The sequence below is a fragment of the Seriola dumerili genome, unplaced genomic scaffold (genome assembly GCF_002260705.1).
Source record: "Seriola dumerili isolate Sdu_G_001 unplaced genomic scaffold, Sdu_1.0 BDQW01000016.1, whole genome shotgun sequence".
Lineage (NCBI taxonomy): Eukaryota > Metazoa > Chordata > Actinopteri > Carangiformes > Carangidae > Seriola > Seriola dumerili.
In genome coordinates, this window is record NW_019174271.1 from 1,160,799 (window position 1) to 1,185,552 (window position 24,754).

A 24,754-nucleotide genomic window follows, 5' to 3' on the forward strand; every position below is an offset into this window, starting at 1 on the left:
TATGTGCAATAATAAACCTGTAATATTATCTGTGCAATATAACTGAGTACATGTACAATTTTCTGAGGAAATTCCTCTTTTAAATTTTTCCTTTAACACACCATGTTAATCCTCAGAGTCAGAGAATATAGACAAGATGAAGTAAAAGGGCGATGTTTTATTTTTTGGGCCAGTGCTCTACAGCTGACTCTCACCTCCCTGTGAGGCTCACATGCAAAACATGCACTTTCTGTATAGAGATCAACAATGTCACAATTGGCATGATGCAGCCAACGAGTCAAACCTGTCGTCAGCGCTGACTCTCACCTCTGACGTCTCCCGTCAATCCTGCCACTGTTGTTATTGTGTGACTGATGAAAAGAACACACTTGAACAAATGAAAGGCTCCAAGGCTCTTTATATTTCCATGAGACTAAAATGTCAGACTGCGATTCAGACATCTGTTTCATCTGACACTGGGCCACTGCAGAGACAGCAAAAACACAATTAAACTGGGGGCCAAGATAAAAAAAATAAATAAATAAATAAAAAAAAAGAAGTCACAACAACAAGCCTGCTGGCAGCGTCTGACTGACACCTCAGTCACCAGCACTGCATGTCTCACATTTCTCCAGTCATAAGGATCTGTCTGATACCAGCTGATAGCAACACTTGTGGGAGAGATCGCGGCTCGATTCATAGCTTCTCCAACCTGCAGATCGTCGGATAGAGGACGAGCAGCACAGGTAAAAACTCCCTCCTCTTTCCTGTTACTTTCATGCTTGTATAACCCAGAGACTGTTCCATTCATCTACACAGAAACCAGCTTCAAATTCAGCGGGCGTCCCCTGTGTGATTGCTCTGGTTGTGTCTTCTTTTCTTTATTAACAGTAAAATTTGCAGGGCACAGTTTGATACGTTGCAAGATATCAGCACAATGAAGATGATTTACATTCCGGTGTGTGACAGCGAGCCGCAGGGATTAGAGACAGCGCCCCGTTACGGCACGATTCTACAAGCGAGGGTTTCATGCAAAGATTGCAGTTTACGGAGGCCGGCAGCAACACATGCTAATACGTCGCTCAGTCTCACACTGCAGACCGGTGATGAAACAAAGCGTGGAGGTTTCCTCTCGTGCCTGCAGAGGGAAGTGTGGCACAGCAGAGCAGCAGACTCCTCTCTCCAGCTGCTTTAAGGTGAAGCAGCCTCAGTAATAAGAGCTGATTGAGTATGCAAGTCAGCCACGAGGAGGGAAAGCGCTGATAGACAGCAAGCCCCCTGAAGAGGTGTCTGGGAGATTTAAGGCGTTTTCACACCTTGTTTACTCGGAGAAGTTCCCTGGAACTCTGAAGTGTTCTCTCCCACTTAGTTTGCTTCTTTTGGCCAAATGAGTGTAGAGCAATCGGAGCGAGACCTCAGCGAGAGGGAAGTGTCTCACTGCATCCTCAAAGCAGAATGACGACTCCTGTGGACGTCAACGTGACCCGACTGTGATCAGACTACAGCAGCTCTGCTCATGTGACCACACTCATTCACACGGAACCAGTTATCTCATGTACAACAGGTTTCCTCACTGTCGGCCCGTAACTGTGTTCGGACTGAAACCGACTGAATTACAGCACTGATGTCACCACAATATTTCATGTGTTGTGATTTTATCTAGTGCACTGAGAGTGGATATATGAAGTGGTGGATCATTAAGAAATGGATTCAACTATAAAAGCTGAGACAGGATTTTAAAGTTCTAATCTGTGACTTTACAAAATATTAAAATAAAAACCAACTAGAACTATGATCTATATGTTGTTGAGTTATGTTCTTACATTACATACACAGCACGACTCATCCTGTGAAAACAGTTGGAAGATGATGGTATTGCTTGCATCATGGGAAATGTAGGATCCTAACGTAGGACCGAACTTCACGCGCTGATTTTAAAGTTCACTGATGCACAGCTGCAGCATGAATAACACCATGTAACTGTTATACCCACTGTTGATTCTGGACTAAAATGAATCAGCTGTAATTTCATTCTCCAACTTTACTGCTTCCTGAAAAGACTTAGCAGGAAAATATTTCAGATTTAGTGCAAATAATGGAACTTTGACTCACTGCTGCTGGCCTTTTGTGAGGAAGTTTCATTTTCTTTCTTTCTTTCTTTTCTTTTCTTTTTTAAAATATATATCAGTTTTTTTTGTTCAATCCCGTCTGTGTTTCTAACTTTTGTATTTAGTTTAAAATAAGATTAAAACATTAAAACTATAAATAAAAAATAGAAACTGGTGATGTTGAATTTTCTGGTTTTACTCCATGAGTAATGAACATATAAATGATATTACTCTTTGTTATCAGCCTATTACCACATTATTACTTCTCTTTTCTGTCCACATATTTGCTACTGTTTTTCAAATACAGGAAATAACTGTAATAACTGTAAATATACCCTCTAGTGTTATTGACAAGACATTATCTTTCTATTACCTCTGTAACTGCGACAGTATTACCCTGCTGTTGTTATATCAGCCCCATAATAAAGTCATGAAAACAGTGGAACACGTGCTGCGCTGTGAATCTAGAGACTAGGTTGTTGTGTAGCTCAGGTGTCATCTGGTTTAGGTCGCACATTAACCAACTCTGTACTGACAGTTGTGATTTGGCCGTGACGTATCCTCTCTCCACAGGCACTTTAGTCATCATTCGCTGTCAACGCTTGTCATTTCAAGTCCAGTCTGCATCTCCCGCTGCAGGGTTTCTTTACAGTGTGCCGAACAGCTCCGTGCAACCGTGCTCCCAATCAATCCTGAATATAGATTAGTTCGCATCCTTACATGAACTCAGGATGAACAAAGACTTATCGGTTCAGACGGGTGTTCCAGATACACTTATTTAGATGTAGATACGTATATCTCTATACTGTACAGTACGCTCTACTGACAAGATATCCTCTCAACATAGGGACAAGAGACTCACCCTCTCCTTCACAAAAGCAGTGAGCTCTCCATCCTGACAGAGACCTCTTCATCACCTCCACCCCCACAAACATGTAGGCCTGAGATCTGTTTTATGAAACCCCTCCAGCACACTGCATATAAAAGTTGCCTCGACTCAGCAGCCCCCTGAGCGCTTCTCTACAGTTCCCTGTGCATCAGTGAGAAGACAGAGACCTACTGGCTCTGCTATTTAATTGAAAAAGGAACATCAAAACAAATGGGAGGACACCTTCGATACAGCAGCTGCAGGCTGAGCACTCTGCATACTGAGACATGGGCAGACCTCTAGCCTCTGCTGTGTCTGCTAATGTTCAGCAGACATTTGCATATGACAGACCTCTTCTATCTGAATGAATCTGAACTTTTGTTAATTCATTAAGTTCACCGAACTACAATACTACCACCGACGCACCGGCTTTGACTCTAAAGAGCTTAAAACCTACCAATTCAACAAGCATGGTAAGATTTAAGCTTGGCCGATATCCAAAATGTAAAATCTCAATTCACTCCAGCCCGACTATATGATATATGTCACGGTGGGCGTGGGGCAGGGGCAATATAATGTAATTATATTGTTATTTTTTATGTTTCAGGTATTTTTTTTAATAATACATAATCACATTATTGTATTTTATGTTTGTCAGCAGGGCAAACTGCTAAACTGTTAAACTGAAAAAAAAGACATCATGAAAAATATTGCATATGGTGGAAAATATTGTGATATTTGATATTATCAAACATCGGCCCAAGCCTAATGACAACACCTTGCATTAAAAAGTGTGACAAAGGCTAAAGAGATGTGCTGAGTGGATGCTTTTCAGTCATCATCATTCAAGCAGTGTTACAAAACAAGGCAACAACATTCATTTCAGGATATTAAGGATGTTAAGGTCATTAACATCATTTTTTACATCCTCTGTTTTCTAAATGCTGATCTGAGGCTCAACCCCGATTACCTGACCTTTTTAATCATTATTATTACATTTTCATCATTCATTAATTTGCTCTTAAATTACCATTACTTGTATCGCTGCCATTGCTATCTGTAGCTGATATTTACAAAAAACAAATCAATTATTTCAATTCTATTTTCTATCTTTTCAACATTAATTATGTCAGGACGTCTCAAACAGCAGTCATTTTAGTACAAAATAAAGTTAATTGATGGGTGTGTTAGAGTAAACTGGAGATCAACTTTTAGTTAGTTAGTGTTATCTATGAGTATTAAGAGTTGGAGGAAATAAGAGCAAACTGTCTTTTAAAAATATATTAATATAAAGAATTTACTGCTTTGAATTGAAAAACTGAGATATTGTTTTGTACATTTAGTATATTTTGGGGATTTTGAAGTCACATGACTTTTCAGCAAGCGCAGTGCTGTGCGCCGTGTTTTAACTTATAGAGTTTAAACTAGTCTGCCCCTCTCTACAGGTGCATTTTGAATATTTTCTAATAAATTAAATGGAGATTAAAATTTATTCTGTAAATGCACTATTTACTCATCAAATCTGATTTCCTGGATCCAGTCAAAGGAATTTAAGACCACTTTTTCTGGACCAATGACAGTTCAGTGAGTGGCATGTTCGTCCAATCAGGTGCAATCAGGGGGAGTTGATGCTGACGTCTACATAAATAAATGACTCCAATAATAACTTGTAATCTCGGTGCAGATTACAGACACATGGTTCTGTGAAGTTATGGATGATCAAAGTGGCTTGGACAAAGGACAAATAAGTTTATCTGCTGTTTCTCTGATGCTCCGTCATCCCTCCTCCCTCTTCCCCGCTCTCACTCTCTTTGATAAGTGTGCTTAATGCTGATATGAAATTCTCCCCACATCTCCCACCCGAGCCCAAAGGCATCGGGCGACAGGACACAGTGTCACTGCCACAGCAGAAAAAAAAAAAAAAAAAAAAAAAAAAAAAAAACCTTAAGCAGATTTACTTGCACGCTTACTGGTGAGAAAAGGGAGGAGGGGGAAGTAAAAAAACGATGACATTTTTCCCACACCGACTGCAGGATAGGCATCTCTTTTTTGCCCTCACTGAATAAATGGTTTGTAAATGCAGAATCTTGTTTCCTCTCTGGCAGTAGCCGAAGGACCTAACACCCCTGAATATGATAACACGATGCCAGCAGCAGGGCCTGAAGGCCGGCGAGGACACCCAGCTGAAAATACTGGAGACAGAGGTTACAGTCTGCTGAGGCTCAACCTGCTTCCTCTCCTCTCGTTCCAAAATAACATGGTGGAGGCAACAAATGACATTCATTCCTGTTACTATTAGTGAATATCTTTGTGCACCATAATGCTGGGAATGAGGTTTCTGTGAATCCGTCCATGTGTTCACCTTGATGCAGACCAAGATACGGTATGATTGTTTTACTTCCTGTCCTTGTGTCCGTGTGATTGCCCTCCTTGCCCCGATTAGTTTCACCTGTTCCATATTACCCTTGCCCTCCTCGTGTGTAGACGCTGCAGTGAAATGACCCGAGGGTTTCTAAGTAGCAGCCATGATAAGAGCCAGTCCAGTTCTCTAAATGATGAGGAAGAAAGCTTCATTGCTTCCTTTTTTTTATCTCCTTTAGCACAGGAAACACTGGACCTTCCTCTATGACGGGATCCATCCCACTATTCCTTGTGGCAGCAACATTTAAAGGGACAAACAACTGTGGAAACGCTAGTTGGAAACAAACAAGACAAACTGTGGTCTCTGGTATCTTAAGAGTCTTGAAAACTCTAGCCATTTTGTTGTGGTATTATTATATTCATGGTAACAGAGGAGGATTCCTAACCACAATTTCAGTGACCCTCTGAGCTTTAGTCTGTAACCACCAGCACTTCATGTCCACACAGTATAACATCAGCTGGAACAAAGAACAAATTATAGCTGATAACCCTGAAATTTGCATATTCAAGGTCCACTGAGGATGAACTCTTTCCATGTTGGACTGAGCTTGAGGTTTCCTACAGAACCAAACTTGAGCATAAGACTTTCATACAGGAGCTGTTGAGCCGTGTCCAATTACAATGCACTGTATTTATTCAGCAGATGCCTCTGTCTAAAGCAACCTGCAACTACAACATTCAGCCTCCGAGGAAACTACAACTACGTGCCATCAAGTTATATAAGTCGATATACGACAGCAGGAAATGAGCTTTTTACTGTTTCTGCTATAGGGAAACAGGACTGGGGCTGACAGATGTCAATCAAACTGCGGTTTCACGATGCTAATGCAAATGTGTGGAAACACTAACAGAGGGACCGCAAAATGTTTTTTTCAAAAGTTCTAATACTTTTCATCCACGCTAGCAGCGTGGTTATTTGGATGGCAACGCTGGTCCGTCGGTCAAAATTTGTCCAATAGTTTGGATTATGACCAAATACCTGCACAGCTAGTGTTACTGCTGTCTCAGTCTCAGCTGTTTAGTGCTAATTATCACCTGTTACCATGCTAACATGGTTGAACATGGTAAACATTATGCCATTGTTTTGGCATTTTGTCATGCAAACATTAGCGTTTAGGTAATTTAGCACTAAGCCGATTTGGAATTGTGTCATTGCATAAGTAGAGAATCTCACAGCTGTTAGCATTGCTGTAGACTGTTTTTTGTTAATCAGTCATGCCAGATTGAAAAAGAATAAAAGTCACTTCCTCTAATTTCATTATTTCATATATCATATTTCAATTAAAATTTAACTAAATCTCAGTCCTCTCAATCTATTCAGCAATGCACAAGAATTAAGGTAATAATATTGCTGAATTAAAAACTGTAAGTCTGTCGTGGTTGTGAGTCGCAGTTTGCTCATTCAGTCCATCTGTTTGTGCACACAGTCATTTCAGACCCCGACACTCTCATCTGCCTGCTGACCCGTAGACGCTGCAGGACATTAAAAACTCAGTTTCTCTCCCAGGGCCATTCACACTCTCACTCAACGTGTAAAATGAGAAAAATGCAATAACTACTGTGACTGTGAAATCTGAACGTTATATTTACTGTGCTTTCATCTGTTCGTGTACTAGTTTTAGTTTTTGTATCTGATAGATTGTGTGCAATTTGTTCTTTGTTAACACCTAATTCCATTGTATTTTAAATATAATGACAATAAAGGCTTTCTATTATATTCTTTTCTATTCTTTCCCGCCAGTAGAATCACCTGCGCCGCTCCTCCTCCTCACCCACCTGCTCACCTGTCGCCCATTCCCTCGTTAGCTCCTCAGTTTACTCGCTGGTCAGTTTCCACCTGCTCTCTGCTGGGTTGTCTTTGTGCCAGAGGCCCTGTCTTTGTAGCGCTCTGTATTCCCCTGCCTGTCTGATCCTGATCCTGATCATGTTTTGGACCTTGCCTGTGTGTTTTTTTTTTTTTTTTGTAATTTGCCTCCCTCTTCATGCTCTTGGCTCCCTCTTCTGAGAACTGTGACAAACTTAGTTACCTTTTATTTAAACAGGATTTTACACCAATATTTTTGCCTCTACTTCAATTAAATCTCAGTAAAGCGTCAGAGCTCGTTAGCAAAATATTTTAATACTGTCTGCATGATTGCACCTAAAGCAATTTCACTGTACTTTAGAAATACTTATAATAATTAACCTTGTGAACAGAGTCACTCATTAGTAGGAACCTGAAGCATGTTTTAGTAGATTATCAGGTCTGAGTGGAATGTGAGTATTTGGATTTTTCACAGAAGGTTGATATTGTCTTTACCTGGAGGGAGCCGGCGACAGTATGTGATCTGCCATCATGACATTAGCTTTCGTGTGTACAGAGAGGGAAATCAATGCTCTTTAGATTTGCCAGCGTTAATAACAAATGCTGTCGCTAACAAACAACTTTCTCTGAGATATTTTCTGCTGAGGGTTTAAAGGTCTTATAGTTTGTGTAACAGTGATTTATCTGGTGGTGTTTCCCACTATACCTGTCTTCGCTGAAGGGTAAACTCTGTGGGTACATCGCCCTGTGAATACATTGGTAGGACAGACACGCTTTGCTGTGAGCTTTTTTTCCCTCTCTCTGTCTACTGGGCCAGGTGTTGTATTCAGATTCTCCTTGAAAAGCTGTCCTCTGTTATGCCCTGAGCTTTTTTTATGAATTCATTTTTGATGAAATGATCTCCTGTGCCAAAGCATATAAAGTGCAGCTGGGAGGTGACAGTCGAAGGGGGGGGGGACTGGAATGTGCAGAAAGTGCTGCAGAGGCTGGATACCAGACTTCTACCTCTTGTCAAAACATGTGGAATAACATGACGATACTGAAGGACAATGTGTCCAAAAATTCAATTACCTGTCTCTGGAGGAGCCCGTGGCTACCCACAGCCACAGTGTTGAAGTATAACTGAACTTAGTTGTATTGGAATTTAACTAGTACAGACCTAACATGATGCTAGCCAGATAAATTCATAACTTAGAACTTCAGAAACACTAGAAGGATCTGTTCATCTTTGTAATTATCTTGAATTACGTGTACTCAACATAGATGTGTTCTCTGATCTGTATGGTTGTACTCTGCTGGCTCTCTGGCTGCACACAGGACATTTTACTCCAGCTGAACAGCAGCTAATTTAAAGCTGAGGAACCTCCTTGGACATTAATTATTATCAAGTCCAGTCAAAAAAAAAAAACTATAGAAAACAAATCTTCAGATTCCGATTAAATATTCCTTTATGGTTTGAATGTTTCTCCTACTTCTTGGGCTAAACAACCTGTTTAAAAAACTCATTTGATTATCTGTGAAATGTCACAAAGAATCCTCGCTCATTAAACCTGGAGAGATACACACTGAACACTGAAGCCAGAATCTCTCATAAAGCATATTGTTGTTATTTCTACACATACAGCTGTAGGTCTGTCATTGCTCCAGTGGTCTAACAAACAGAATTTAGGCAGACTCTATTTGCACCCAGGTGTCTGATGCTATTTGCATCCAGGGGGGGGATTGGCAATGTGGCTATTTACACCCGGGCTCCTTCAATGAGACACATGAAGCTCTGGCAGAAATTCTTGGGTTTAGGTTGTGAAAGGGTCTGTTTTATCCCAGTGATCTTTTCCTCAACCTGACCTAAGTAGGATTTGTTGCAGAAGCCTAACCAAACTGCGACTGACAATAAAATAAAAGTAGGAAAAAAAAACAATAAGATAAGTTTAAACAGAAAAACATGTATCATTTTTTTTTATTTCCCACAGGAATCAAACCTCAGGCTCCCAGGGAGAAGTCTATGCTTGACTAATTCATCCCCCACAACCTCCTCCCTATGTGCACGTTTACAACACATCCCGGCATATGGCGCTTATTGAACGGTAAAACTACACGTCCTGTCCGCCGATTTTAACGGTGCAAAAAACAAGGCGTTTAGGGAGCCACTGGGTGCTCCATACGGGTGTAAATCTCCTATTAGCTGCTGTGTGACTATTTTCACCCAGGTGTAAAGAGACATCAGTGAATCAGTGTAAGTATCAGTGAAACATGAAGAGCTCTGGACCAGAGCCTGAATGAACAGAAAAAGACATCAGTGTAGATGATTTGATTTAATTGTATGGCCTTTTTATCTTGTTTAGCTTTTTAACTCTTTATTGTGATAATTTTACCAACATCTTTGAATTCTCAGTGATCCACAAGGTCTCGTCTAAAATCATAATTATATCACCATGTTTGAATTTGAATGAGTTCCTCTAAAGGAATAAGTCATTAGTATCTGCAGTGTGCTGTTTACCTTTAAAGGTCTAGGCTGACCAGGCTGTGATCCAGCTAACTAGGATCATGAACACACTTTCATTCTGTAGATCTAAGATCATGATTGTCGCTCTGACAACAAATCATCGATCAACTGTAGGTATCAGAGAACTGAGAAAATGAGCAATAAGCTAACTCAGTTATCCACCAGCCCTGCCTCCTGAAATTACACATACACACACCCACACACACACACACATATACAGTATATATATATATATACTTAAACTGCACTCTGCTTACAGTCAGTGCACTATGATTTCCCACCTCAGCCAGGGAGCCTCAGCAGAGTTCACACATACATCCAGTCACCACGGAAGGAAGAATTAACCTCAGAACCACAGCAAAGCTGTGTGTGTGTGTGTGTGTGTGTGTGTGTGTGTGTGTGTGGGGGGGGCTGATAACGATGACAGACTGAAGGCTCTCTTGGTCCTCTGGGAGGAGTAGTGAGGGGAAGTGTGGTGTGTTTGGATTCACAGCAAACACAGCTGATTTAGTGGTATGAAGGGATGAGGCGGAGGGGGTGTTTGGATGGCATGTGCGGAGGCGGAGTGTGGTATGGAGGTGAAGAAGCGTACTGTCAGATACTATCACTCTCCCAAAAGGAACAACGTCAAAGCCCCTCAGCACCTGCCTGAGCACCGACTATGACATTTATCTCTGCTGCTATGACTAAGGCGCAGGCCAGACGACCCTGTCTGAACACCAATCATCTGACTGGCCCCGCTCGGCGCCTGCGCTGAAATGAAGCTGTCATTTGTGCCGCGGCTCTTTCACTGTGTGTCGCTCTGCAGGGAGAGATTGATGCTCTTCCTTTTTTTTTTTTTTTTTTTTTTGCTCCTATTCAGCACGGCTCCCGTGGTGGGATTAACTGATTTGAAACATTGATGAAGTTCAGACTGCTCCACCCGGGCACAGAGATACATCTTCATTATGCTGCAAAGTGCTCCTAAAACATTATCATTAGTCTTCAAACTGCTGGATGGCGGACCGCAGTCCGGAGCTGGACCGGCACGTATAGGCTTGTCATTTTAAAAGCAGACTGCGGCACCATGTGTCGCGCTTCTATCTGCTCTGATTCAGCCATATGCTTCGGAGACAGCTGATGAAGTTTTACAATATGTCAGACGTGGAGAGGTACTTTCAACAAACCTCAGACATCTGGGATGTTGTTGAGACAAAGGAGAGGATGGATTGATCAAAAAATACAGTTACACTAAAGTACAAATTATCCTCACTTCAGCAACAGCACAATGGTGTTTCTCAGGGTCAAACAACTACCCAGTGAAACGTGACTATTTTAAGTACAGACTTCAGTCACACTGTATTGACAACCACATCTGGTCCCCTCATTACCCCGTCTTCTAGAAATGTCATTTACTAACACAAACTTGTTTCCCATTTATATTTTGTAGTGAGACCGGTGGCCGGGATTGTGTTTCCTGGCAAAGCTTTTTTCCAGTGTGGGTGGTTCCATATTAATGTGCCACCCACGAGTCGCAGGGAGCCGGTCTGGATGGGTGGATGGTGGGCACATCTGTTCAGGCCTCCAGGACCAGAGTTCACATCCAGAGTGTTGGTGTGGTTAGGTTAAGTCAACAAAAACACTTCAGTTAAGGCTGTAGTTTGAATGTTAATAACGCAATAACACTATGTTGTTGAATACAATAATAATGCGATAAAAAGTGTGGTGACGAAGATGATAATGAGGAAACGGAGGTGGGCAAGAAATCTTTCATTAATAAAAACAAAACTAAAAACTAAATGTTCAGTAACTGCTCAGAACAAGCCCACAGGTCGTCTGTGCAGCAGGTTACTATGACCCATAGTTAGGTTTTGTTGCTAGTCAACATCTAGTGGTCGTAGTAATGATGACAGGAGCAAAGGGAAAAGTCATGTGTTCGGAGGAGGTTGCGGTGGATGGATGGGTCAACAAAACAGGAATTTCACCGTTGTTCAATTCCCATGTTAAAGCAGCAGTTTATGTTGTTTCTATTATCCATGACTGTTTGACAACCTTAACCCCGTTGTTAGTATTGCAACCATGACAACAACGATTGTCTAATCTCAAGGAAGTACATATTTTAATGCAAATCACCGTCTTTTCCTAAACCTAACCAAGCCATGGTTATGTCATGGCCTGTTTATTATTGTAACCAGGGTGACAAAGGTCCGGTACACCACTGCTGGTACACTCTGTGTGTTTATTATTGTAACCATGACAATCAAGGTCCAGTACGCCTGCAGCGGTAGGGGTCGTACTTCAGGACACACTTGTATGGGTGGTATCACAGGGTTGGAGCAAACAACCTGTATGGCTGTTCAGGCTGGAGGACTGGATGTGGCAGACACACACAGTCGGGGAGTAACTGGTGAACACAGTGAAGCTTTCAGCAGCTCGAGAGTCAGACATGTTTCTCCAGTGTTGGTGGAGACAAAAAACGGAGGTAAAAGAGAGTTCATATTGTCACAGGTCTGTGGACAGAAACTGAATGAAAAGTAAAAATATTTCAAGCAGCAGTTCCATCACAGCAATTTACGTCGGAACACGACTCGGTGCGGTCCCATAATCAGAAAGAAACTTCTCTCATCTGGATCACATTAGAGATATTTTTGAAAGGATTTGACAGCGTTTCACATAATGACCTGCTCGTTCACGCCAGTTTAGAAAGTTAAGTCTGGAAATATTCAGATTCCAAACACACTTTGCCCAGGTAAAGGAACAAACAAGTCTATATAAGCACCTTAGTAATTGGGTAGCATTCAATATCCTGCAGCAGCATGGGGGTACTGTGACAAAATACTAATAAGCTTTCAGAGGTGGCAGAAGAAGACAGAGCTTGTCTGAGTTTCTAGTTACTAACTTGGCATGTGTTGGTCTCCTGGGAGGCGATATTTGTTGAAAAAAAAAATAGTTTGTTTTTCTTTTCTTTTTTTTTTATGTTTTGGAGTGTGTAAATTCAGGTTTTCTATCTGAGATACCTGACTTTAAAGGTAATGGCCGGGGCCTTTTATTCGCGGTGTGTTGGGCTATGGGACAGATTTATGCACATGAAAATGCAGGTTTTCATTTCTCATCTGACACGAGGTGCTCGCGGCTTAGTAAATGTGGCCCCGAGAGAATATGAGTAAACAGGCTTACAATCACAATGTTGCTGGTTTGGATTGCGGAGGCTGGCAGGGAACACATGGGTGGGGAGAGGAAAGCACGAGTGGCAAATATTTGGCTTCTGGGACATGTGTGAAATATTAAATCAGCAGAGGGACAACATTTTATGCTAAATGCAACACAAGGAATAATGTTGTCTGGCTCCTGGGCCCGGAAGAATCGGGAGGCCCCAACACGCCGTCTTTGTGTGAACAGACTGTTATTAAAGGATAAGGAGTTCAGGAGTAGTTTTCCTAGTTTCAAAAGGAGGGAATGAAAAGACCGAAACCAACAATGTGTCCGTTTGTCTAATATTTTCTGATTCCCTGACGCTGTCTGTGGCTCTCAGCTCTCAGCACATTGGTTCCTACAGAATTTGTAAAACTTTGGCATCACTTCACAATAAGACTACCATCATAAATGATTTATAAATGGTTTATAATCAGGTTATTCATTCAGTCGTTAACACTTCATGAATCATAAAATAAACAATTTTAAACAAGTTATAACACCGTTTTCATACATTGATGCAGGCTCACTATTTGGCAAGATTTAAGTTAATGCTTACTACTCATTAATCTGACTAATGAGTTACTACCATTTACAACTGGTAGAAGGAGCTTTATATTAACTCATTAATAAACGATGATGTGTTTATAAATGTTTGTAAAGTGAGATGAAGAAACATGAAGATGATGGAGGGAGAATCACAGAGATGTGAACAGGGACAAAGAATGGGTGAACAGTTCACCAGGTAAAGGAAGGTTCCCACCTGTGTTCTAGCTGGAATGCTAAAGTCGTAAAGAAGAGACCAAGCAGCAAAAAGCATCTCCATGTTAATCTCCTGTGATTATAATGAGGATGGCTGCTGAGAGCATGTCTGTCTAAGATGCTGATGGTGGTTAACTACTAGTAACTTAACAAACGTGATGAAGCAGCAGCTACAAATGCTGATGATGGAGAAAACAAAGAAAGCTCAGCAACTAATGAGATATGAGGCTGAACAGTACAGATTAATGTGGGCTCACTATTCGGCAAGTAACAGGTCACTGTTGCCCTTTTTACCTAATGTGTTATAACAGCTTGTAAATGACTCGCTCACAAGCTAATTAATAAACTAGTTATAAACCATTCATTAATCCTCTATAAGGGGAGTCCGATTGTAAAGAGGTAAGCTCCATATTTTCCTCTTCTTCTGTGTTTTATTTGAAGTGTTGATCCACAAGAAGATATAAAAAAAAAAGCATCTCAGTGTAGTTTTACATCTCCCCTCTCAGGCTTCTCTCTGGAGCTTTAGATTGGCTCAGGTCGATGAGCCAATCAGAGGTGAGGAGGCTCTGAGTCTCAGTGAGGATGAAAGGTTCTGTCGCGGTGCTGTTAGTAGATCCGACGATGCTGATGGGCTCTTGCGGGCAGACTGCTGCAAACTCCACCAGCTGAGAAGAGTCTTTGAGTCTTTGATGCAACCGCAGCTTTTGTTTACCTCTCTTTGTGGATATAAACACACAGTCCACCACCACACGTCCCACCAGACAGCAGTGACTCCCTGTGGGTTTAGTAGTGTGTTAGCCCGTCCAGCTCCACACGGTCGTGTCCTGACTGTCGCCGTGTAGCCGGGTTTCAGTTCAGTTCATGGTGGCTGTAGCTGAGTTTCACAGGATAAAAGCTGCTCCGTTTTTAAAATGACAAAAGTGCTGAAATATTTGCTCCATGAGAGACCGCTGTGTCTGCACGCACTGCCATGGCAACTAAAATCCATATAGTTTCAAGTTTGAAAAAAGGATGAATAATCTCCTAAAACAGCTGATCACTGTAGTTCTTAACAAACGTGACTCCACAAGGAGAAAGTTGTGTGTGTGTGTGTGTTGGGTGGTTTTTGGCAGCGGACTCTGGACCAGCAGGATGGTGGATATGGGACTAAATCAAAATAAACTGCAGTGTGTGTGTTCATGGTAATGAAGGAACATGTCACCCACTGCCACAGAGTGCTTCACTGGTGTGTTTTTAAAAGTTTGGATTCAGTTTGAAAAAGAAAAAAAAAAACAATGATCTGTGTGTTATTGGTCAGAATAGATTGTGTTTGTTCATGAATGTAACGTAGATGAAGATCTGAGCAGATTTTAAGGCAAATCTATACATTGTTCCAAAGGGTTCACTTACTTTTTCTTGCCACTGTAAAATAAGAACTAGAATCACCTCCTCCTCCACTGAGACTAGTTCCAGGTCACCTCCCTGTTTATCCTGAATATTAACCATTTGTGTGAAATTTTGTCTTGAGTTATGTCTAGTGTGTTTTAATCGGTCACACTGACCTTGACCTTTGACCTTTCACCACCTAAATCTAATCAGTTCATTCTTGACTCCAGGTTTGTCCCAAATTTGAAGAGGATCTGTCAAGGTGTTACTGAGGTATCACGTCCATGAGAATGAGATGGGACGGACAACCCGAAAACAACATGGCTGCTGCCAGCGCCGAGGCATGAAGATATAGGATATGACCAGATTTCTTCCTCATCATGTCTTGTTTAAAGTCAGAAGCTTCAGTCAGAAGTAGTGATATCCTGATGACGTAGGTCATCTATAGGTCCATACTTTGTTTGACCTGAGTCACTTTTTTCTCCCACATAAAACGTGTGCACAGTGTGGATTTATTTAAATAAAGCTAGATAACGTCTCTTTATCTTCAGCATAAACAAGACACAAAGTTAAGGAGCATTTTGTCCACCGACAGCAGTTACAGTCAACGTGCAAAATGATGCTGAAATGAATGAAATATGGAGCGCTGCTACAACATGCTAACAGGGGACATTAATACGTCGGTGCTCCGGGGCCCATTGTCTCTCATCCGCGATTATTATGACATAAATCAAGCACAACCTGCAGTGACTGTGAGGCCTTTTGTAGTCAAGCATTTTGTGTATGGAGCAGTTACAGACAAGATACCCTGAAGCGAGGTTTCTAATCTTCAGCTGCTGCTGCGGAAACACTGCAGTTGTTCTATTGTACCGGACGACTGTGTGATCTGTGTGTGATGAATTCATGTGATGTCAGTGTTCTCACTTCGATCTGCAGCAGAGCCTCCTCTCTTTGACGAAGCACCTCCACGTCCTCCTCACTGATCTCAGACAAGAAAGCCTGAGCTCTTCCCTCTGAGCCTGCAGCTTCTCCGAACAGCGGACCCTCCTCCATCGGCTCGCTGGATGGGGTCTGGACATTCTGCTGGATCACGAACACACACACGCACATACACACACACACACACACAAACACATTAGATTAGATCAGTAGCAGAAATGCTAGCAGATACAGCAGTAACTGGAGCGGTGACGTGGACCCGGCCTCGTTAGGAACCGAGTGGACATGTGAAAACCTCTAGTGGAACTGGAAATGTTGCAATAAATGTGTTACAGATAATGCTGTGTATATATAATTATATTCCACTGACTGTATGAACGGTTACTCACAGTTTTCACTTGCACTGAATCTCATTTTGCCAAGTGAAATCTGAAATGTTGAACCTAAACGTTCCTTAATGAAACTAGAATCCCTTCCTCCTCCACTCAGACTAGATCCAGGTTACATCCCTGTTTATCCAGAGTCAGAGAAAATGTGAACCATCATAATTGCTGTGAAGTCTTGAGTAATGCCTAAAAATGTTTTGTGAGGTCACACTGACCTTTGACCTTTGACCTTAGAGCACCAAAGTCTAATCAGTTCGTCCTTGAGTCCAGGTGAATGTTTTTAACCAAACTTGAAGAAGTCCCTTCAAAGCGTTCCAGAGATATCGTGTCCATGAGAATGGGACGGACGTATGGACAGACGGACGGATGGACGGACAACCCAAAAACAATATGGCCACTTCAATCAGTCATTACCAGATTTTATTCATGCACTGATTAGATTGTGTGATTAGCTTCTGGAGCTGAATGTCCACTTGGTGTCACCAGTTACTGCAACCTGAACAGTGCATGAGACTGAGGCTGCTAATTCATGAAGACCTGACCAGTCTGCACACACACACGCGCATACACGCATACACACACACACACACACACACACACACACACACACAAACAGAAGCAGAAGAAAAGGCAGAGACATGTAGTCAGAGAGAGGCCTGGCTGACTTTTTTGCATTGCTAATGTGTTCCACCTTCGTGCGGCTGACTGCACAGCTAATTCATGGTGGAGGGGCCGGTGTGGGTCACGGCACAGGGACCATCCCAGGGCTGAGTCACGGCGCTCTGTCTACTGGCCACGATGTGACTCACCGCTCCTCAGCAAACTCCGCAACATCGTGCTCACTCCTCCACATACGTGCCCACCGCAACACGCTAGCACATCACACGGACGAGGACGACCCTCAGGACGATCGGGTTGGCAGGCTGAGAGAAAGTGCACACAGTTTCCAGAGTTTCCTGATGATGTAGAGTTAAAGATGTGGGCGGGAAACAATCAATAACATCTGCAACGATCTGCTAAATGCAAATGTATGATATTTTTCAAAAGTCGGGCGGCCTCTCTCATTTGCTCTCCATGAACTGAAAAAGCCTGCCGCCTCATCTACAGAGAAGTTTGTACTAGCTGACAGACTTGCTCCTGTGCATGGACAGTTATATAATGTACCCTTCAGCTCATATGGAAGACCTTGATACGTCTACAAAGGGACATAAAGCCTTAACCCGTGTGTTGTCTCCAGGTCAAAAACGACCCGCCACTGTGTTTACTACCTAAATGATCTTTTTTTCAACTTGAAATTTGATCAGTTTTTCCTAGAGTGACCCCGACATAAGAAAAAGTGAAATATTGACTTTATTCCTTTATTCTCTTTCTTCCTGGAGTGCAGTGTAGCTGCGGTGTTTCTGGTTTAACAGCACCGTGCTGCACAGGTGACAGGTGTGTCTACAGCGGCTGTGACTACTGCAGAGTCACGTGACCCAGGTGTGAACGCTGATTGTTCCCTTCTCCATTGTCGACAAAAGCCTGATGTTTGTGGGTCTTAGCTATTTTTTGGACCTGTGGAAAAGAGGCTTTCCAGGTGATAAAACTTGATTCATTTACTGTCCAATTCTGGGAAATCCTCTTATTTGCTTTCTGGCTGAGACTAAACATGAAGTTACCACCAGCAGCCGGAGTGAGCTCAGCACAAAGGCTGGACACCTCTACCTAAGCACCTAAGCTCACTAATTAAGCTCTATAGATTTATCTCATCTTTTTCATCACTACAAAAACCAAAGCGTAAAAATAACAAATTGCTGGGAAATAGTACAAACACAATCAGTGTTTTTTTTTGTTTTTTTTTAAACGCTGTGCATGAGCTGTCAAAGAGAAGATGTTTTATTCACTTGCTTGTGTTTTTGTCTATTTTCAAATTTGTCTCTCACAGTGTGTTGAGCTTTCAGGGCCACCGTACAGGTACAACATTACCAGTTTAGCAGCTACGTAACAATTAAACAACACAGACATGAATGACATTTATGAAGTAACAGTTGTATCCTTCTGAAAGGCCCTCCCTCCCGCTCTCTCACCCACTGAGATCATCCAGTCATAAACCTGATCAGGAGTCACAACACCAAACCAGCATGTTCAGCCTTTAGCACATCAGTATGTGCTGAAATCAGCCACTTTAAACGTGACAGGATAAGGGCTAATTCTAGGGTAATCCCCAGAGATTTCAATCAGTCTCACTGTAAATGCTCCTCGATTGCATTTGGACTTATTTATCTATCTGATCTGCCCAAGACACCTGCAGGGATTAAATGTAAGTGAATTGGAAGAAGCTGTTGGGATTTGTTGGACAGTTACAGGACATTACAGTGGCACAGGGAGCTCGACGCACTGAAATAAACATCTGTGACAAGCTTATTTAGTGTTAGCCAAATAAATGCATGTGTCATTTGCACACTGCAACAGTGTTACCACCACAGCTGCTGAACATTGTGGTCAATCCTTGATGCTGAGCAGAAAACCTATAACACTTTGGGTTAGGGTTAGATATGCACTGGATATGTTTTCTGTCACTACACTGAGCATCTTGCCTTTTGATGATATCACTGTACACACCCTCTGACACTGACATATCTCTGCTGATTCTAACCCGAGGGGTAAAGTTATGCACCAGCTTTCCAAGAAGTATGAGCCCAGTCGACCAGACGGTGTGGCTGTAATTGAGGCTCAAATCAGGCCACGCCCCTCACACCATTGGCCTGATTGATTTGATGTTTGTGCTCTACAAAAAAAACCTCATGGACCATTAAAGTCCATCTAGAAAAATGTTTTGATCATTTGCATAATTTGAAAAACAGTGAAATGAATAGAACTTTATGGGTTTTTGAGATTTTGCGACACCAAATTTGGTATACAGCAAGATGTGTAAAAACATGGCAGACATCAACAAAATATGTCAATATCTGCCATCTTAATGCTTCATAAAAAATACAATCTCAGTCGGCCTAAGGATGGAGCTAAAAATTAATGGACAAAAAGTTTGAAAGGCTGGCTCTGCCACACCGTGAGTCCTGTTGACTCCAAATTTAACTCACAGCCACAAGTCAATATGCTTTACTAAAAGCCTACTGTGATGGAATTTTCAATCATTTGCATAATCAGCTAAACGTCGGCTGCTTCTCTCTGTTGAGCGCAAAGGGGTTACAACCTGTGAATTGCCACCTGTGGCTATAATTGTATTTGGAATCCTGTGGATGTACAGTCATATACTGTACTGTACCTACAGCAGGTCCACATACAGTCAGTGTACAGTCCGCCAGTACAATCTGACTTCATATATTCTATTTTATTACTTCCACTGCTGCAATCACCTCATATACAAACCCAGATCAATAAGTTTCATTTCTCATTATCTGGTTTTTCTAATCAAAGATTCACTCCAAAGTTCATTCATTCACATCCACTCCGTCTGTAACAAGGATTGACTTTCATTTGTTAAACACAATTACTGATTACAGCCTTTGTCACGGGGCGACACAGTGAAAATAAACTTTTTCTAGTAACTGATTTAGATTTAGATTAAAAAAAAAGAGAGACATTTCAGCATATAAGAGTTGGATGTGATGAATGGAGTCCATTGTAATATAATAGAGTGAAAGAGGCTAGACAGAGCTTCAAAGGAGCCCTTGTGAGGATGCAATCGAGCAGAGAAATGCCATCTCATCATCCTGCTCTTTTATGAATGACACTGAAACAAAGGGCTGATTTTCACCCTCTATATCAGCTCACCTTCTTCTTGTCTGTCTGTGCTGGAGGGAGCAAGGCCCTGGAGCGCTCTGCAATTTTCTGAAAGAGGAACAAATGAAGAGACGGGGTCAAGAAGATTCATTTCTCCACCTTAAAGAGCTCAGACTTTTTCATTCTTTTTGCCTTTATGCGCAACATGTAGGCAAATATAGATGTGTACAGTTTTCAGTCAGCTCCATCTATCTGTGATTTATTGGACAGAATTCAGTAACCATAGTGATGCATTTATGAGATCGATTGAATGTGTTATATACCTTCTGCAGATCCCCATAGCGCTGCACAGACTCTGAGAGTTCAGTCTTTAGTCTGGTCAGGCGCAGACGGTCTTGCTGTGCAACAAAACAAGATTAGCTTTAATTAGCTCAAATGTTGTTTAATCCACTGTTTATTCTTCAAAATGACAATGGATGAGGGAGGAGCAGGAGCATAAAATACCCGTGAAGAGCCGCTGATTATATCAGAGAGCTGTTTGATGAGTTGGCTTGTGCTGGTGATGACTTTGTTGGTTTGCTGCTGTGTGGAGTGTCTGGAGAAAAAGATAGGACGAAAGACACAAACACAGAGAGAGAGCAGTTACTGAATTATGAGAATTCAAATGACATGACACTCACAAAGTCAATACATTAAAGACCCCCTCCAATGAAAGCCCTGTGTTTAAATTTGTTGACGTCCATATGATGTTTGTGTATAATACAGACATTTGATGAGTGAAATAATCATCAGCACCGTGACTGAGTGTTTCCACGTTGAACTGCAGTGAACCAGTGATTCAGACAGCCAGGGTTTCATACGTCACAAACCTAAGGAACCAACCGTGTCAACTAACACAGAGAGAGCTAAATCATACGAACATGGGTTAGTGTTGAAAAGTAACCGTTAGTCAGCTGATTGCTCTGGTGTGTTCTTAAATTCAATCTGAAATTGAAAGAGCGTCATCTGAACTTCTGAAATTCAGTTTCAGGTTCAGGTCACTCAACAATGTTGTTAAGTTTTCTACTTAAGAATGTTAATTGAGTACATTTGAGAAAATAAAGCAATGTTAATTCTGTTCTTTATTTCGTTTTCTCTTACCAAATAACAAAAAGTACTGATAAGAGAGAACCGTTTAAGTACCGATCGACAAGAACTATCCATAAAAGTTGTAGTAAAAATCTGACAGATGTTTACAACGTCTGTTGAATGCAATGCAGCCACAGCATCATGTTACATTATGAGTAAGCCCCAGCATGTATACTTAGTTATGGTGCTGGGTAGTTGATGTTTTAACACCACCTTTATAAAGATCATTCACACCCCTCCTCACTGTCAGGTATTCTAGAAACAGGAAATGACTAACTGCCAACTGTGAAACAGGGGAGAGGCTGTTTTTCAAAATAAAATAAATAGAGTACAATACATCATGGTGAGCCATGCAGGACCCTGTGAGCCAGGCTGCGCTCAGGCATGTATGGTTGAGATTGCATTTGACCTGCAGAGTGACTGTGTATTAACAGCTGTCTGGTAGAGAATGAACAGTGTTACATGACGCATCCTCTCTGTTCCTTCATGTTGTTCCAGAGAAGCTCCACTGAGGGTGAAAGGTCGGAGGTGCAGCTGTATTCATAACTCTCCCGCACATCCACTACAGCTGTGGGTTAAGACTGTTATCAAATATCTATGCTGTCAGGTCATCCTGTGCTCACAGCACAGGAAGAACCACCCCCCCAGCCTGCCTCAGTACCCCCGAAGGCCAACTCCCATCCTCTAGACTTGACATTATAACGGGCTGCCCCACAGAGACAGACAGCTACACAAACACACATATCTGCTGCTCCACACCCTCCTCAAATATTGATCTGCGTGTGACTGGAGGCAGGGAGGCAGCAGCTGGACCGCAGTGCACTGGGGAGAGAAGGATCACGTTGGCATAACTCTGTATCTGTTGTGAGAAAAATCCAAAAGTGTCAAGGTGGGAAAAATACCTGAAAAGCATCGGCCATCAAACGTGTGCAGAGCGGGGTTAAAGAGAGTTGAAGAGTCAGGGAAGTAGACGGAGTAGAAGTTAATTTTGCTGCTAGAAATAAAAGTTTAATCGTAAGGAAATAATTAAATTGGACTGCAGCCAGTCTCTCCTCCCTGACCAAAGTCATAACAGACAGAAACAACTTCTTCTACGTGGAAAAGTTTTACACTGTTACTCTAATCAGGATTTAAGGCTTTAAATGGCCAGGATGCTGTCACTGTACACTGCAGCTGTAAGTAGATAGTAAATCTGTGTATATGCTTGAGCTCAGTTATGATAACACAAACTGAATATTCTGAAGACGGTTCATTGTGTAGTAGTGGTGTATAATACATTTAAAAAAAGTTCCATTGTTCTTACAGGGCTAACTTGTTTGGGACTAAGCACCGTACATGCTGGACTATTGATCAGCCATTAGAGTGTGTGTGCTCCATGATTAGGAATGTATCCTAAGCCTGAGCCAGAGTTCGGCTGCAGACTCGCACATAAACATACCCACAACAGAGAGATTAACAAGTGCTAAACCTCAGGCTGATGCGTCATCGTTTAGCTGCAAAGCAGCAACAGACATGTGAAGGATTATTTTGAAATCACAGCCAGCTAATGCTCCATCATGTTACCCACCAAAATTACACAGCAGGGCACAGACTGTATGGCTGGCACCCTGCATTAGGGATCTGGAGGGATGACAAATAAACCTCAGTATGAATGTGCAGCTGTGATGCACCATGTGAGACGTGGAGAGGTTCATTTTAGGAACACCTTTTAATGGATCCCTCGCCAGCGACAGACTCCCTCTCTCCAATCACTGCTGACTGTTGCAAACAACTTACAGAGCGCTCCACTGATTCAATATCACACTTTTAGAAATTGGGGAAGTTGGGAGACTGATATGAAGGGGTCAAAATCTGACTGAGATGTCCAGAATTTTACTCCCTTGTGTGGGTTGAGCTCCAAAACACTTCCCATGATGCAACTCAACAGCATTTTTCATCATAGCCTCCCTGCCTGGTAAATGCCCACATTTCTCAAAGTCCATACCTCACCTTTGCAACACAGATTTTCAAAGCCTAAACAAGCTGAGACAATCATGATGACATCACTATGAGATCATTAAGGGTTATTTTTTTCTGCAGTTTTTTTCACAGGCTGAGGAAAACTCCCATTGGCCTGTTGTTATGAACTATATCAACTCAAGTTAACAACTCAGAGGTTCCCTGTGGTGTTGTCATTAACAGTTTTCTTACCCAAGAAACCTGAGTGTTTGTCAGTTCCTGTTTCACCATTTCCTGATCTGATTTTTTGGCTGGACCGCAAAAGCAGGGCCTGTCTCTGACTGACTGACTGACTGACTGAGAGTGAGACTGAGAGGAGGAGTGCTTCCAATACACTGAGCCTCGCCTCCATTACAGCAAATAAACTACTTTGATTCCATGTATCATTATTACTAAATGAGGCAGAGGAATAACTAAACATAAGACACACCGAGCTGAGAGAGCGGGAGAGAGGGAGAGAGAGAGAGAAGTCATCACCAACGAGGCTTCGTACTAACGACTATGACCAACTCTACATATCAAACAGAGGGAGTTAGACATAAAGAGTTAAAGTAAATAAAGACTAAACTATAGTGGACCCAGATGGAGGCTGTGCTCTGTGTGTGAGACTAAATAAGAAAGATAGTCTGTCCGGTGATTCACCTGGTGATTCACCTGGTGAAGCATGTGACATTTAGACAGGTTTGAGTCCGGCCCATATCCCTTTGCAGCGTGTCATCCTCCCTCTCTCTCTCTCTCTCTCTCTCTCTATGACTCTAATAAAGGCAAAAGCCTGTAAAAAATAACTTAAAAAAAGAAAGACAGTCTGTCTCTTCTAACTTTCTCTCTGAATGATCATGTTACAGTAAATCCAGCTGAACTCACAGCTCAGTCTTTGTCTCTCTGTGTTTGGTTATAAAAGTTATAAAATCAAGATTTGACCAGAGGTCCAGACATGTACGAGGTTTAGACCTGGGCTTGTTTATATCCTGCACCGTATATATTTTTTTGCTAGTTTGCTATCTTGCTGTCTCATACGGAAGCCCTGAGAGGCAAGTGATTTTTCTGTAAGTGGAGTTTGCTAGATTTCCATCTGTGAAAACAGAATTTTTTGTTCACAGATGAAAAAAAAAAAAAAACTCACTTGCGTTTCAGGGCTTCCGTAATGTTATCCCTTTCCCCCTATTTGTAGTGTATATGTAGTTGGACTGTAGTTGGGATGACACTATTTCCGGGATAATTTTTCTAAGTATTTTTATGTTCATAAAAATGTTTTATTGTGTTCATAAAATAATAGGTATGAGAGTAAATAGTATTTTATGTAGGGTTGCTCACTGTTTCATAAACAGTGTAGCAGGAAGTGCCGTTATAGGTTTATTTTGAAAAAGTTGTACTTGCTGCACTCATGCGAGCTGTACTTCCTCTGTGACCGGCCTTTCTCCTGAGAAGGTATGCATGTCTATTTTTGTAAGAAATTGTTTATTTATTTTGTTGTGTTGTTAAAAGTATGTAGGTGTCTTGGCGCTTCACTGTCTCCAAGTAAAACCAAGTAATAAGTAAGTAAGTAGTGGAATAGCACCTTCCCATTGTGCTGCTACAACAGAGCACAACAGTAAATAA

At 41.8% G+C, this 24,754-nt stretch overlaps 1 protein-coding gene across 2 annotated transcripts in view; it reads right to left on the minus strand.

Annotated features, from left to right (window-relative positions):
• Positions 1-24,754, minus strand: part of tsnare1 (t-SNARE domain containing 1) — a 188,632-nt gene that overhangs the window by 80,516 nt on the left and 83,362 nt on the right. The window contains exons 5-8 of one of the 2 annotated variants that reach the window (XM_022750926.1): positions 20,534-20,624; positions 20,353-20,427; positions 20,081-20,137; positions 15,906-16,061 (exon numbers count right to left, since the gene is read on the minus strand). In XM_022750926.1, the coding sequence (XP_022606647.1) occupies positions 15,906-16,061; positions 20,081-20,137; positions 20,353-20,427; positions 20,534-20,624 (379 nt within the window). Of the gene's footprint in view, positions 1-15,905; positions 16,065-20,080; positions 20,138-20,352; positions 20,428-20,533; positions 20,625-24,754 lie in introns of both variants that reach the window. The other variant, XM_022750919.1, reaches the window with a different exon arrangement.